The following is a 15,227-nucleotide window of genomic DNA, read 5'->3' on the forward strand; positions in this document are numbered from 1 at the left end:
ATCTTCCAAAAATTAAACTAACATTTTACTCCTAATTATTTTTAAATAAAACAACCTTAGACAATCATCTGCTAAATATAATTAAAAATCGATAACCTGATTAAACCAAAAACGTGTCGTATTGTAAATGGTTAGAATTGTTACATTATTCTTTTTCAAAAATTTTGATTTATACTAAAAAAATGACAAGCTAAACGACACCCTTATTTTACCAAGTAACACCGCATTTAAATATGAATGGACAATCCTTCACATGTTTTTTTTTTTTTTTTTTATCCCGCTAACTCAATATGACATTCTGTTCTCCCAACAAACCACCACCGACATAGGACAAGATCATCGGATTCATCGCCAAAGTTAAAGGTCATTTTATAAAAAAAAAATAAAAAAAATAAAAAAAAATTCTAGGGAGAAATGCCTAAAATTTTCAGAATGTATTTACCTAAGTATAAATTATGGGTTTGATCTCATTGGCAGACACCACCAACCCATGCTGCATTAGTATTCTATACTTGCCTAAAATAAATTGTACAGACTAGAAATTATCCAATTAGAGGTAGGGATTAGCTTATTGCCCAAGGTTAACTTAGTACAAATACACTCAAAGTTGTAAATAATACAAAGATTTCATATACACAACCTTGATTTGATCTTAAAATTATTAGTTGGAGTCGGTAAAATTAAATAGGTTTGTTTCTTCTAAATCTCAAATCACATGAACAACATAATTATTCTCATAAGAAACATGTTATTTATTTCAAGGAGCTTTTTATGAATTGGCAACACAAGTGATTTATGAAATTGGATCTTTTGTTGGTCCTAAATCAAAGCATCTGATTGCTCTAAAGATTTCAGACTATTTATCATCATTACGCTCAACCAATATAAGTCTCGATAAAATCCCTCATACACCTGCTGATCACCATCGATTTCTTGAATGCGATGATGTTGAGTTACTTGCATTCCCTTTACTCCGAACTTATGCTTCATGCTAATGTAACATGTTCAGAGATTTCCAAAGATAAATTATCTTCGGTTTTTATGAAGCAAAAACAAACAGTAGAGTTGATGCACACAAAATGTATAGGTGACGACAATGATGATATTGTATGCTCCATTTGCCTTGAGAAGATGTCTACAAATGAGCTGAAAAGTAACACAATCTTGGTTCCTTGCAACTTTGCAAGCATGTATTTCACCGCGACTGCATCTACAAATGGCTTCCAAGGTGTCCCTATTGTCGATGTAGTGTGCTAGTCGATATAAGGTACTAATCAATAGTTATACTACTTTCATTTCTTTTTAGTTGACACGTACTCTTTTTTTTAGAAAGTTTTTTTTTTAATTGACACGTTTCCTTTTGGTGTGACTTTTTTACCTTGCATTTACAAGCTACCCACTTGCTTTTTCATTGTCTCACTCTTTCTCATCTCCTTAATATATGTGCCTAAATTAAACACGTCAACTAAATAGAAACAGAGGAAGTACAACTTTTACCAATATAGAATATTTACATGTGTTATTTGAAAAATGTGTAGTGTGCTTAGCCGGACTACGTACCGTGAGTATGCTTGTTGCACCCGGTCAAAAGAAAATTAGCAGAAAAAACATTTTTGTAAATTGTAAAGAACATGGATATATATAGAAAAAAAAAAACGTCATTGACTCATTGTATTGCAAAAAACATGTCATACTCGTAATAAATTCTCTTTAAAATTAGTTTCTCCCAAAAATAATTCAAGAATTTATTTTAAAATTTCATATGCAAAATTTCAATTTTACCTTGTAATCACATAATTGCATCCTCCAATGCTATACTTGTTCATGGGCAACAAGACCTCAATGATAAACTTACCAAAACATGGTGTAATTATTTTACTGTAGTTCATCACTTCATTGTAGGAATAGTGATCAACACTATACAACACAACTATTAATTTTTCATCCATTCTGGAAATCTATTACCTGAACTTTCAACTGCTGTCTATTTGGCAGAGATACATTTTTCGAATGCTGGACGACTCAATGCCAAAGACTCAATGCAAAATACTATGGGTACAATAAAGTGCATTACAAGAAAAATAAGGTGTCTCCTATATGGTAAATACGCCAATAGCGCAACTACTGGTTCACGTAATTGAGTAACGAAAAGTTTACTTGTACAAAAGAAATGGAACTGATTATAACCTTACCGTTCCAGATGACAAAAATGGCAAACCACAGCGGTAGCCTCCTATATTTCTTGACAATCAGAGTGCAGACATGACATCAAATAGTTTCTGACTAGCCTAGTATGTTGACCAAAGGAGCATAAATATAGCTCTATTACCAAAAACCATTGGCAAACATATTTGAGGATAATTGTAAATCTCATTTCTCAGCCAAATAATGCTCAAGCATGTCTTCTTCTTCATCATCTGGTAATGCAGAAAGATATTTCCTTCAATATTATATTAAATTCAGAAAAAGGAAACACAAAATATTACTTGTGCCATTTTGAGGGGAATAAAAGGATTTCCCATAATACCATAAAATAACCGTCTGAGTACATTCTCTGCTACGTAAATGAAGTACTATTCAGGGATATTTGTACTACTAATTCTATTATTAAAACTCAGTGGCAATACATGCTATCCCACCAAATGAAGCCTGCTCAAGACCTTCTAACTCTAATGACCCCCTTTGCATTTAAATAAAAGGATGTACTAAATTTCAAACATAGAACTTCCTGTTTAAAATGCGAAGGATTTAGCTGATTCAAATATTATATCGATAACTAACCTATTAAACTATGCATCTAAAAGCTAAAGGAAAAGCTTAAATGAATCTAGACAAAGCTTATGCACCACTTTTAATTTCTTTACTCATAAGCTAAGGTCAAAGGTCTACTTAGCTTCCTAGAAAGCCTGTGAATCTGTTATATAACACATCAAGGGGTCCACCACCATACTTGCACAAAATTAAGATGTCTACAACATAGTATTTAAAGTGATTTTCTTTAGGTTTTCTAGAAGATAACTCTCTGATTTGGAGGAATATCCTTCGTAAATAAAGGAATGGAAATGGTGATGATGAATGGACGCCCATCAAACCTGCTCATTAGGGAAGGGGGTATGAGTTGTAATGTTTAGACTTCTCACATACTCATGTCGTCACTTGTAATGGAGTAGGTGCAGTTATTTGCATAATCTTCCTTCCTCATACCGGACTTCCACTCTATATCGAGATTATCGACTACTCCCTCCATTTTGGAATAGTTCACATGCTTCCTTGGGCACGTAAGTTATTAATACAACAGGTTGGGACCACAAATTGAGTGGTTTATTGTGAAATTAGTAGATTAGTAGTTCACATGCTTATTTGAGTCATTTTGCCTTTGTTCTCCTAAATGATATTTACAGCTACGGATACACAATAAATCTGTAGCCATGAAGGAAATAAGAAAAATAACCATTTCACACACACACACACACACACACACTGAGTATATGAAATTAGTCTTACCTTCGAAGTCATCATCATCGAAGTCAATGTCTTCTTCATATTCTTCTTCAGAATCCTCCTTACTTGTCAATGCACCTCTCTGCAGAACAATAAGGTGCTCACAATTAAAAATAAATAAATAAATAAAGGGGACAATATAGTTTTTCTGTTGCACACCAAGGTGAACAGATCAAAGTTCTCTCAAAAAAAAAAAAATAGGTGCGCAGATCAAAGTTCTTCATTGGCAATAAATTTTTGGTCGAGGTGAAGGTAGGTGAAAACAATGTTTTGGGGGTTTAGATTACAATAGGTTAAAGTTCAGCCTATCTTAACCTAGTTTTAATCAGGAAAGGGAAATTAGTCGAGTTTTTTTTTTTTTTTTCTTTTAATCTATACCAGATCTAAATATGCAAGTCTTACATCATAGTCTTAGAAAGTTGAGCCTATCTTGACCTAGTTTTAATCAAGGTAGGGAAATTAGTCGGGGCTTTTTTTTTCCTACACCAGATTTTAAAATGTAAGTCTTTCATCATAGTCTTAAAAAGTTAGCATCACCAAACATTAACCAAGTTTATCAAAAGTCAGCATATTTCAACTAAACAATAGCCAATGAACTACAATATACACAAAGTCTGTCCTCACAACCTTCCTTTTAAAAAAACATTTAAGGAAAAAGAAATCCCTAAGACCAACCTAGCTTACGGCGAATTTCAAACAAGAGTACACGACTATCAACTTTCAAATGAAGTATAAGCAATAGTACAGCTAATTTCATATTAGAAACCACTCTATATCCCATCCCATCCCATATATGGTTACCTCTAAGGCTTAGTTCTTTCCCATGAAATATTATTGCCTTCAAAAAATTAAAGAGACTTAGTTTCGAAGGCTCTTAAATTGCAAATTGCAAATTGCAAATTTACCTAAATTCATAGCTTTGTAACTAGGAACACCACAGAGGCATTAGATCAAAAAGTCCATATCAAAAACTCTCTCCGTCTCTTTAAGTTCTTCCCCCTTTCTGCCAAAGTTTCTTTCTTCAAGTTCTTTCCTACAGCACATTCTTTTCTTTTATGGTAATGAAAAATCTCATTTTATACCCACCTTTACCTTCAGTCCACTTAATCTATTTGATAGTTCCCAAATCTCTTAAACTTTTATATCCTACCCAAAAAGTAAAAAAAAAAAAGGACATATTCCCTTTCTTCTTAAAAGTTCATTCCTTTTCCTTTAGGCATGTTTCCCAATGCACATTTTTTATCCCTACTACTTCCTCTGTTTTTTTAGTTGACACCTTTCTATTATCACGCTTGCCAACGCATGTTTTTAACGATTAATATCTCTATTAGCAACATTGTAAAATTATAAAAAGTGGATATTAATAAAATATACATTGAAACGATTCAAACAAGATCCCACGTGAACATGTTTTATTGTATCTATAAACCACAAAAGCGAGTCAAAGCATGTTCTGTGAATAGTGTAAAAGTCAAACGGTGTCATTTAAAAAAAACGGAGGAAGTATTATTTAGATAAATGTAAGCAAAAAATAACAAAACTTCATTTTTATAAGTATTTAGTGAGACGGATCAAACAAGATCCCACATGTTTGTTTTCCTGCTTTTTCATATATGTTGGAAATAATTTAGAGGATTTTCTTTGATTATGAAGAGTGGCCAAATCCCAAATGGGAAAAACTTTTTAGGACGGAGGGAATAATTTCTATTAACTCCCTCATTTCCTTAGTTTTAATTGCACGTCTCTTCTTGTCCATCAGAAGATTTAAGTAATGTACATATAAAATGAGAGGAATAATAGCCTGAGGAAGGGAAAAATAATAAATAAATAATAAATAAACATATGGCCAGCAGGAAATAAATACCGCTGCAGCAACTGCTCGTCCACTTTCAAACCACTGCCTTCCACTGAGCTTCTTTTCCTTAGTTGTTGTAAGTGCAGAATCTGGCATTAATCTTAAAGCAAAAGAAAATCAATCAGTATCAGGAACAAAAGCTGAAAGGGGAGTTGACATCAGACTTTCAGATTCAGTGTTAAATCATTCAATTATATAATGATGAAAAATGTCACATCAAGCCTTTTGTGATGAAGAAACATATTAACCAGAAAATTTTGGTAGGGGGTGACAGGGTGGGGGTTAAAAAATGAGGTTGGGGAAAGATCAATAAAATCCTAACAAGCTAACTTTAAAAGGGGCACCAAGCAATTAAGCATACTGGGAAGCCAAACATACATCAAAACTCTCAAACAAAAATATCAATCATGACCTAATCTATCAAGGCAGGGATTGGTAAGCTATGTTCCAAATGCAGACTTATCTTCGATCATAAAAAGCAACTGAAATTAAAAGCCCCATGAGCTTAGTTCTTTTAGCTGAACCTCGCCAGCTAAAATAGTGAGCCTTTTAAAAAAACTAAAAAAGATGCAATCAGAACAGATCAGTTTAAGGTTTCAAAAAAAAAGAACAGATCAGTTTATCAAGGAAAAGTTGTACTCATAGGTACCGTCTTTTAATTAGCTAAACTCAAGATTCAACAAGATTCTAATAAAAAGTAACATATGCTGCTTTATACCATAGGTTTGATATCATCAATCAAAGCCTTAATCCCATAATTGGGGTCGGCTACATGAACCAAAAGTGATTATTCCGTATAGTCATCCACAAAAATCTTCCTCCCTCATCCTTTACGATCAAATACCTCATTCTTACTCAAATCCATATGATTCATATCCTTCCTAACTCCTTCCAACCAAGTCAATACTGGAAAGATACAATGAAAAGTAAATATTACAAGAAAATAAAAAGTAAAAGTAATCCTCAAAACATACAAAGAAGAGAGGATACAGAACATGAAGACCTAATCAATGAAGCATCTCTAAGGACCTCACCCTAGTGAAAAATGCCCAATTTTCAGATTTTTCTGACTTTCTTCCAGAATTCTAACTTCAAACCCAAGACATGGATCTTGAATCTATAATCATCGATTGCAAAAGGCACATATACATTTTCTCAAGGAGATTTTCCATATGGTTAAAGAAATCTTTACAGTGCAGATCAATATTAAGACTCCTCAAAAAAAAAAAAAGGGCGAAGAAGATTACCCACTGGATGAAAAACTACTTCCTACCGCATCACTATAAATCACAGCAACAACAATTTCTTCAGATACAATAACTTTCCAATTTACACTACAGACGTTCACTGAAAAGGCAACCTCCAGTCCTCCACCTCATTAAAGATTTGAACTTCCTTTTTTCAAAAAAAAAAAAAAAAAAAAAATCAGAGAGATGAGATTCTCTTGGATCATCCAATAGCAAGACATCAACACTAATCTAGCTGGAATCAATCCCTTACTCCCTACAAATCATTGCCATAAATGTCAAAAAAAACACATGCTTAAATTAAGTCCATGTCTGTATCTCAGCAAAGGAACTATCACATTTCTCTTCATTAAATATTCCAGATCTGCTAGAGAACTAAATACTGTCATAGTTGTATCCTCTCACTTTCTCACTAGCACCAAATTAGCACTTGAATCCTTGATATATCTTCAAAATAAAACTTTTAGACCCACTAAAGAAAACTAAATACAAACATAATTCTATCCTCTCACTTCTCTCGCTAGCATCACATTGATAGGGGAAGCCTCCATATGAAGATTACCATTACGCACCTCTACTTCCATATTAACCAGTAACCACAATGTTCATAACTCAACAATCCTTACCATTTTCTTCTTTCACTGATGCCTCTGTATAGCCCACCAATCTCTGAGCCATGCTACCCAAAGGCTCAACCTCAAATTACATAACTCCTGGAAAAACTCATGCACTACCTACCGCCTTACCCATGAACCCGTCACAGCCTTGTCACTTAACCAACTTCCTCAATAAGCATTATCTTAAACTCCAGATAACTATCAAACATACACCTCCAACAAAAACCATGCTGACTTACCCCTTGCCTAATATCAAATCTCCAAAACCTGTCATTTAAATCTGATTCAATCTTGACACAACCAAAAATAAATCCTCCAAACCTCCACAAAAAATTGATGCGACCCAGTTATACAAGATTAAAAGAGTCTCACAAATCCGCTTCCCATCAACACTACCAACCACTAACTTAACCATTGCCCATTCTCTTGAACCTTAACAAAACCTCCATCTCTAAGATTTTCAAAAGTCAAACCAAACCCTTCGATCTGAAGGGCACAATAGCTACAAAGGTCCATTGCTTTAAGGAAAAGGTTACAAAGATAATTCAGTCTCACAAAGTCACAATTAAAGGTTGTTAGTATCAGTGATGAGAGGCAAATTAATTAGAGAAATGCAAAACAATGCAAATTGATAAGAACTCACTTGGCTCGCTCTAGTGCAATTTCTGCTTCAAATCTTTCTCTCCATGCCAAGAAAGTTTCAACAGTGACAGGTTCTCCATGTGGAACTATAACCTAATGACAAAATATAAAGATGTCTATTAACAGGTGCAAGCAGTAACAGCGGATAAAGTAAATAAAATTGAATCATAACAATAATTGATAATCTTGCTGTATTTCTCATAGGCTTAAATCTTTCAATATCGGAGATTCTATTGCTTATAAGATCCTAATGCATATAACAACAGAAATCTTGCTAGTTTTCAAACATAAAGTTTGAGCTTAAAACAAACATATAATGCTCTAATGACAGGATTCCATATCCACTGTGAGAAAAGGCCAGTGAAACCAGGGGGGAAAAAAACACATTTATATTCGGTTTTTTTTTTTTTTGGAGGGGGGGTGTATGGGGGAAAAATGAATGTTCTATTACTCCAAGCACTTCTCATAAGACAAATGTCACAGTTATAGAGTGTTTCAGATTCTAGAAATATATCAGCGCACTGCAGTTAACGTGATAAATCTGAGGCTCTGGTAAAAAGAAATTTTTGGGTCAATACTTATTTCTCCTACAGAATTGAGAATTTACAGTTTAGGATTAAGATCAGAGAGAGAAAAGGTATGTTATATGTTCCAGAGAGCTTCCTTTAGTTTTACTTTGTATTTGGGAGAGAACAAGCCTCTCAAAATCTTGTATAGTTGTACCTATCTATAATTACTGCTTGTTTTCCCTGATCCAATTACGATATCTTCTTCTTCTTCCCTTAATCTTCACTTTCTTCCAATTAACTCTCCCCACTTGCCTAGCTATGTCAGTTCATAGCAATCCCTTGTCAAATAAGAAAAGAAGATAGAGCTTCCCTGAAAGAAGTATTTTCCGTTCCCAGCAGTCTCAAAATTTCCATTACAATCTCAGCATTAAAACTCTAAAGATAAGGATTGGAGAGTAAAAATGGACATCCAAAGGCAGCAATAGGTAAAAAATCAAGGGAAAAAAACACCATACTTCATCTTTTTCCTGTTCATCATCAGCAGCGCCATCATCCAAACTATCTTGACCAAATCTTCCACTCAGCCATTCTTGGGCAGATGAAACTAGTGTATACACCATAGCCATCCCAAGGTTCTCGGATGCCTGTTGTAAAACAAAAGGTAAAGAAACGTACCCATGAAAATTAACACATATACTTCATAACAACATTAGCATAAATTTTTTTGAAAGTTTTAGCACTTTTAACTTTTGGCATTACTTTTATTCAAAAGCTCCAATTTGGCAATTGCTTGTAATTTACACAAGGAAAAATATATTCATGTGGATCTCAATATGTATATTCGGAATATCAACTTTTAATAACATATTAGAAAGATATTGATGGTCAAATTTTTACATTAGCAAGCTTGAAAAGATAAAGTGTTGAAGAATTTTCCGTAACGAGGGCAATATGGGTTAGTAATTAACTGCACAGTAGCTTACCTCTTTTTCGAGATTTTCTTTCAAAGTTCTGAGATCTTCAGTAGGTATACCCCGTATACTGCAAATTGCACACACTAATTAGACTATACTGGACATTAAAGTGCATAACATCCTATTCTAAAAACAAGCACACTTTCACAGTACACACTGACCATATGGCCCAATGCAGGGCTGTGAAAATATATACTAATTTCCTATTTAAGAAGGCTGTTTGGAGAACTACTGCTCTACAGTACAGCATGTTACACTTAAAAAAAAAATTTTAAAAAAAAAAATGACAAATATTTTAGAAAGAACGTTCACGGACATATGATCTAAGGGAATGATTTATACAGATTATACACTTATACAACAAGAATACTAGATACCCTGTCATGAAAACTATAAGCTATGGAACAATAAGATAAAGTTGACAGATCCAAAAGAGAAGGGTTTAGAAAGCAAATATGGCTAGTTTGATAGCATTAAAAACTGTGAACTTGTGCTTATTTCTCAGCAGTGTGATTCTGTGGACCATCACAAACAATTGCAACTACTCTCAGTCTTTCACCTATCTTTTTAGTTATAGTAGGAGGAAGAACAGGCAGAGATGAAAATTATAATAAATAATTCGTAGTACATATCCTTGACCATCCTTCCTCAATGATATAAAATCAGTTTTCAATTATTGATTCAGACTTCAGTATTAGAGCTATCATTTACATAATATATAGGAACCAGAGGCAACTAGAATGAGGAGCATTTCTTATGAAATAATCGAATTAACAAATCTAGTGAGTATCCAGAGATTTCAGAAGCAAGCCTTTGATCCAACCAACACAGTGACGACTAATTAGCTTCACAACATTTTACAAAATATATTTAATTACTTGTGTAGACCACACAATGAAGTTACAGAGCTGACCTTCTGACATTAAGCAGTGGAGGTTCATCTGGATATTTTTCTGTGTGTGAGAAAATCAATGCTAGTTGAACTGCAAAAAAAGTTTCACCACAGCTAAATCATCAACATAATAAAGGAAGTGAATCAACAAAAGACAGTAGACAGAATTGTCCATGATCAATGAATGGATCCAATTGAAGTAAAAAAGTCTCAATATGCTAAGAAATAGAAAAGATAAGATAGTAGACCTGGCATTGACACCGGTTCATCTCCTTCATCATCCTGTAGCATAACAATAATTAGTTGCAGTATCTATAACAATTCTAAACTTGGAAATTGTTCCAGTTAGGTAAAATGCACATGGCCACCCAAATTAATTAAAAACGCTTAGATACTCAGGAAGGGACAGACGGACATTGTCCTAGTGGTGATGAATTTTTGGGATGAGCAATATTAGGTCTAAGTAATAACATTACACTAGCAACAGAAGTAACAAAAAATAGGGACAAGAGAGTGGGAGTTAGAAAAGGAAATTCGTCCATGTTGAACATCCTTGACTTTGACATGCCAATGATGCCATCACTGACTTGGGGCCTCTTCAGCTCAGCTTAGCTCAGCAGACCCTTAGTTCAGAAAGATATGACGTAATACTTTTGGTACACTTATATTTTGCAAACGGAAACATGAAGTCGCTTAGGATACCAGCCAAGACAGTCATTATTGAAACTTCTTGTTGTAGAGGACTGTGATTCCTTACCATTAATTGCCCATAATGGCCATAGATACTATTCGTATAAACTATAATGGTAACAAGATTCACCATATAATTAAGTGTTTTCTTCCAATCTAAGACTATGTAATTGAACTGTATGCTAGTGCAACAAAAGCCAAATTTCTAAGCTATATACAATTACAAATAAATAAATAAGTAACTATATAAGCATAGCTAACTAACATCAATAATCAAAGTATTGTACTCCTCCAATTACAATGAAAAAAGCAAAAACCTAAGCATTCAATATTGAACAGCATGAGTAATTGATTTAGATCATGCAAAACTCAAAAAGGTGTCTGGTTAAATACTTAAACAAGTGTAACCCCTGTGATTAATTGACAATGAAGTTGAGCCTAGATAATCAGTGGTAATACATAGGGGGATTAGGCGTAAATTAAGCCGTCATTTATATCCTAGGTAACACTGTGCTTGAGTGGCTGGGAGAAAAATAAGGTGAACTAAATTAATAATTGCTTAAGCTTAAATTCATCCTTTTCACTTAATAGCTCTATTCTAAGATTTTGCAAGGAATCAATATTAAGAAGAGGGCGTGTTAGTCATAGTCTATTAGTAGTAACTTGGAGAATAAGCTTAAATTCATCCTTTTCACTTAATAGCTCTATTCTAAGATTGTGCAAGAAATCAATATTAAGAAGAGGGTGTGTTAGTCATAGTCTATTAGTAGTAACTTGGGGAATAAGCTAGAGGTTTGTTAGGAGAATTTTTCTATAAACAGGCATCATTAGGAGGAATAAGGATATGTTGAAGATTGTGGGGTTTGTTATTGGGAAAGAGTGAGCCTCTTGAAAGCTCATATTAGGAGAGCATCCACCTCTTGAAAGTAGAATTATCGTTCAATTAGCTGTAATTTACATATTATCAATATTATCAGCATTTTTCTTCCCTAATTTCTGCCATTGTTAGAGCTGTAATGATGTCAGTTCCTAGCAGATTGATGCATAAACTCGAATGTAGAAGATGGGACTGTCTGTCTACAAGGCGTCCATCTCAACATATCTATGAATTTACACTTCACAGGCACCCATGAGAATAAATTACTAAACACAAAGTCACCAATTCACCAGTAGATTCCATAATAGTAGTAGTAACTATTTATAGGTGCAATTGGAGGTGGAAGATCCATACACCAAACATATTAACATAAGGAAATAATTAGCATACTCGTTTACACTTCCATGATAAACTCCAAAGCTGTAAAATAGCAATAATGTGAACTCCACTTATTGCATCTCTTACCAGTAGAATCCAAACTGCCAAAATAACAGCTGACCCCACCCTATCATTGAGAAGTCAGCATAGGGAGGAAACGGTTCCAAGGAAGTAGACTGATATTCTTGGAGAGCATTCTATCGCGCGCGCGGGGGGGGGGGGGGGGGGGAGGTAATAATTACAATGATAAGGTACTCATTGGATGCAATGGATGAGGCTTATCACCTTGAAAAACTCTTTGCCTAACCTAAAAACCCATACAGAAGGAAATGGTTTTAGAGACATACTACAGAAAAATTCTCTTTGGACGAAAGATATCCTCAACCAAAAGGGTTTCATTCTTAGGGGTGGAACGATTACTAAATTATAAGGAACAAGATAATTGAAAAGCCAGGGTATTAACTATGAAAAGCAAGTATTGGACTCTAGGAAAAAATATCATAGGAACAAAGTTCAACTGTATTCACTGTGACCAAACACTCACCAACAATACCAAAAATGGATCACCTTTCTTCAACAAGTACAGCCACAAAATTCCATACTATTTCCTTGCAAATTGATGGTTAGATCCAGGATATGTTTTATTCAAGAAGACACTGATGATTTTTAATATCAAGATGAAATGTTTACAGTGGTTCTTAGACTGCCAAAACAAATATCAAGGAAGATCTGTGTACATTTGGCTAAGTCTGACAAATATCTTGTTTCCATACCCGCTCATTTATTGTCGACATCCCAAGTTCATTGCATACCTCATGTACTGTTATTTCATCAAAAATTTTGGGTACTTAAAATGGTTGTAGCATTTAAAATTCCCCTTATCAAGGGCCGAGTCTCAGAGATGCATAGCCTAAATATTAGTCGAGACACTCCCCATTAAGAAGAGGGCATGTTAGTCATAGTCAAGACACGCGACACCCATGGCCAAGGAAGGTGTCGGAGTAACAGTGCTACAAAGGCATCCATCACTAAGAAGCATCCACCATTAAGAGGCACCCAAACTTCCCAAAGGCCAAAACAATTCTCGAATTGCTTGTGCCACCCTAGAGCAAAATTAACTTAAAAAAAAAGTTCAACTAGCATAGAATTTAAACATTACAAAAATAAGCAAACAATAGATCGAACATAATTACATAAGCACATTATTTGTTTGTCCTCACTAAGCCCATTTCAAGAAACCCAACAAAGGGGAAATATTGTACAGAAGAACAATTCTAATATAGACAGTACACCATACAAATCGAAGCCAACAGCCAGCTTCAGCTCACATCAAGATAAAACTATATATTAAATTAAATTAACAACACATTCACATACCTGCGGAGTTATCGTGATACAATAACATTTATTGGAAGTGTTTAGTCCACTTTCCCCAGAATGAATTTCTGCATCAAACATAATAAACAATCAAAATAATGACTAAAACATAGAATACAATAGCCCCGGCATAATCAAAGCCGAAAGAGCAATAGAAAGTGGCATCAAAAGCACAGACCTTTAAATTCATCCATAAGGATGGCTTCTAGTGCTTCAATTTCCATCTCCTGCTCCTGTAAATAGTCTACATCCCAAAATAATAGAATTTAACTATTTTTTCTAAAGGGTGATGCCAATAGACTGAGGCCAAATGGCCAATATGATTCTAATTTCCAAACACAGCATATAATCTCTAAAAATTCAATCTTTCGTATTCGGAGTCGATAATTGCAAATTCCACTACTATCTCAGAGTACACCATTTGAGATTGAACTTCAAATAAGTATAATTACCAAGATTTTTATGCAAGTAATTGTTATAATCTTGCCAATTAAAATTAATTTTTGCAGCAGCTTAAGCAATAATTGTCTATATAATTGCATCAAATATATGTAGAATCAACTTATTATGCCCTCTAATTCAGAATCAAATTTGCTAGAAAATATACGAATCTTCAATCATATACTGTTACAATGAATGAAATAAAAATTAGGGTATTCATTAAAAAAAGGAAAATCCAAAAAATATTACCAGTCATGGCTGCTCACTGAATTGTTCTCGCACACGCTCTTTTCTACTGGAGTTGCAAACCCAGAATTTGAAGTGAAACCTAAAGAAAGAGCTTATGAGAGATTATGATGATATTTTTTTGGGAAAAAAAATTTGTTTTATTATTCGTATACTTGTTTGGTTCGCTTCTGATTGCATCGTTTTAACTTTTACATCTTACTATCTATAAGACCCAATTGTATATTGGATTATTGGGATTGAGACTAGTTTTAAAGTTGGGTACTCGGTGTGCTGGTAAGTGGCATATATATTGGCCAAGTAACAATTAAAAGGTGTCAATTTGAGTCACTACGTTAAGTTTAGTTGAGCAAGGTTCAATTTGGGTTTGAGTCATGCTAAATCATTGTGCCCATGTAGGTCGATTTCTGGATCGAGTTACTTTCAAATTATATGAGGTCAAGTTATATTGGGTCAATTTTTAATACCTCTAGCAAAAGGCTTATGAAATTTTACTCGCTTATCGAATATCAATGTACTTTCTGATTATGAAATAGTATGGTAGGGAAAAAAAAAAGAGTGAATTGTCATAAAATGGAATTTGATGCATCATTTGGTAATTCACAAATTGTATAGTATCAAACATTCGTTATGTTCTCTCTATTTTGTGGAGGATTAATCTTCCTTGACACCTCCTTGCTCTCCTACTTTACTTCCCCTCTGTGTCGCTCCACTTTAATTTTTGTTTATTCCGCCCTCATTAATAACTTTTAGTTTCAAGTACATTGTCTCTTTGGTTAATCTTTCTTTATTTTTGCAATATAAAACCGAAGTTGGGTCAATGCATGAAGTAATGAAAGGCCAATGAAACAAGGATATCTTTGCTTAAGTTTTAATTGAGGAGCTTGGCACCGCTGAATCCACAATGAAACAAGGCCAATAAAACTAGAAGTAATTTAGGAAAATTACCTAAAATCAAGCAAAATCCACAATTAAGTTGGA

At 34.1% G+C, this 15,227-nt stretch overlaps 1 protein-coding gene across 1 annotated transcript; it reads right to left on the bottom strand.

Moving 5' to 3' along the window:
• Nucleotides 1–1,931: 1,931 nt before the first annotated feature.
• LOC110738148 (RWD domain-containing protein 1-like) lies at nucleotides 1,932–14,492 on the bottom strand. The gene is made up of 11 exons (XM_021918516.1): nucleotides 14,250–14,492; nucleotides 13,738–13,803; nucleotides 13,560–13,627; nucleotides 10,486–10,519; nucleotides 10,259–10,328; nucleotides 9,355–9,412; nucleotides 8,887–9,015; nucleotides 7,864–7,955; nucleotides 5,366–5,456; nucleotides 3,505–3,583; nucleotides 1,932–2,417 (listed from the first exon to the last, which is right to left on the bottom strand). Exons 1-11 carry the CDS (start codon nucleotides 14,254–14,256, stop codon nucleotides 2,371–2,373), a joined length of 741 nt encoding a protein of 246 aa, XP_021774208.1. The 5' UTR covers nucleotides 14,257–14,492; the 3' UTR covers nucleotides 1,932–2,370.
• Nucleotides 14,493–15,227: the final 735 nt, after the last annotated feature.

The sequence above is a fragment of the Chenopodium quinoa genome, unplaced genomic scaffold, assembly GCF_001683475.1.
Source record: "Chenopodium quinoa cultivar QQ74 unplaced genomic scaffold, ASM168347v1, whole genome shotgun sequence".
Taxonomy (NCBI): Eukaryota; Viridiplantae; Streptophyta; class Magnoliopsida; order Caryophyllales; family Amaranthaceae; genus Chenopodium; species Chenopodium quinoa.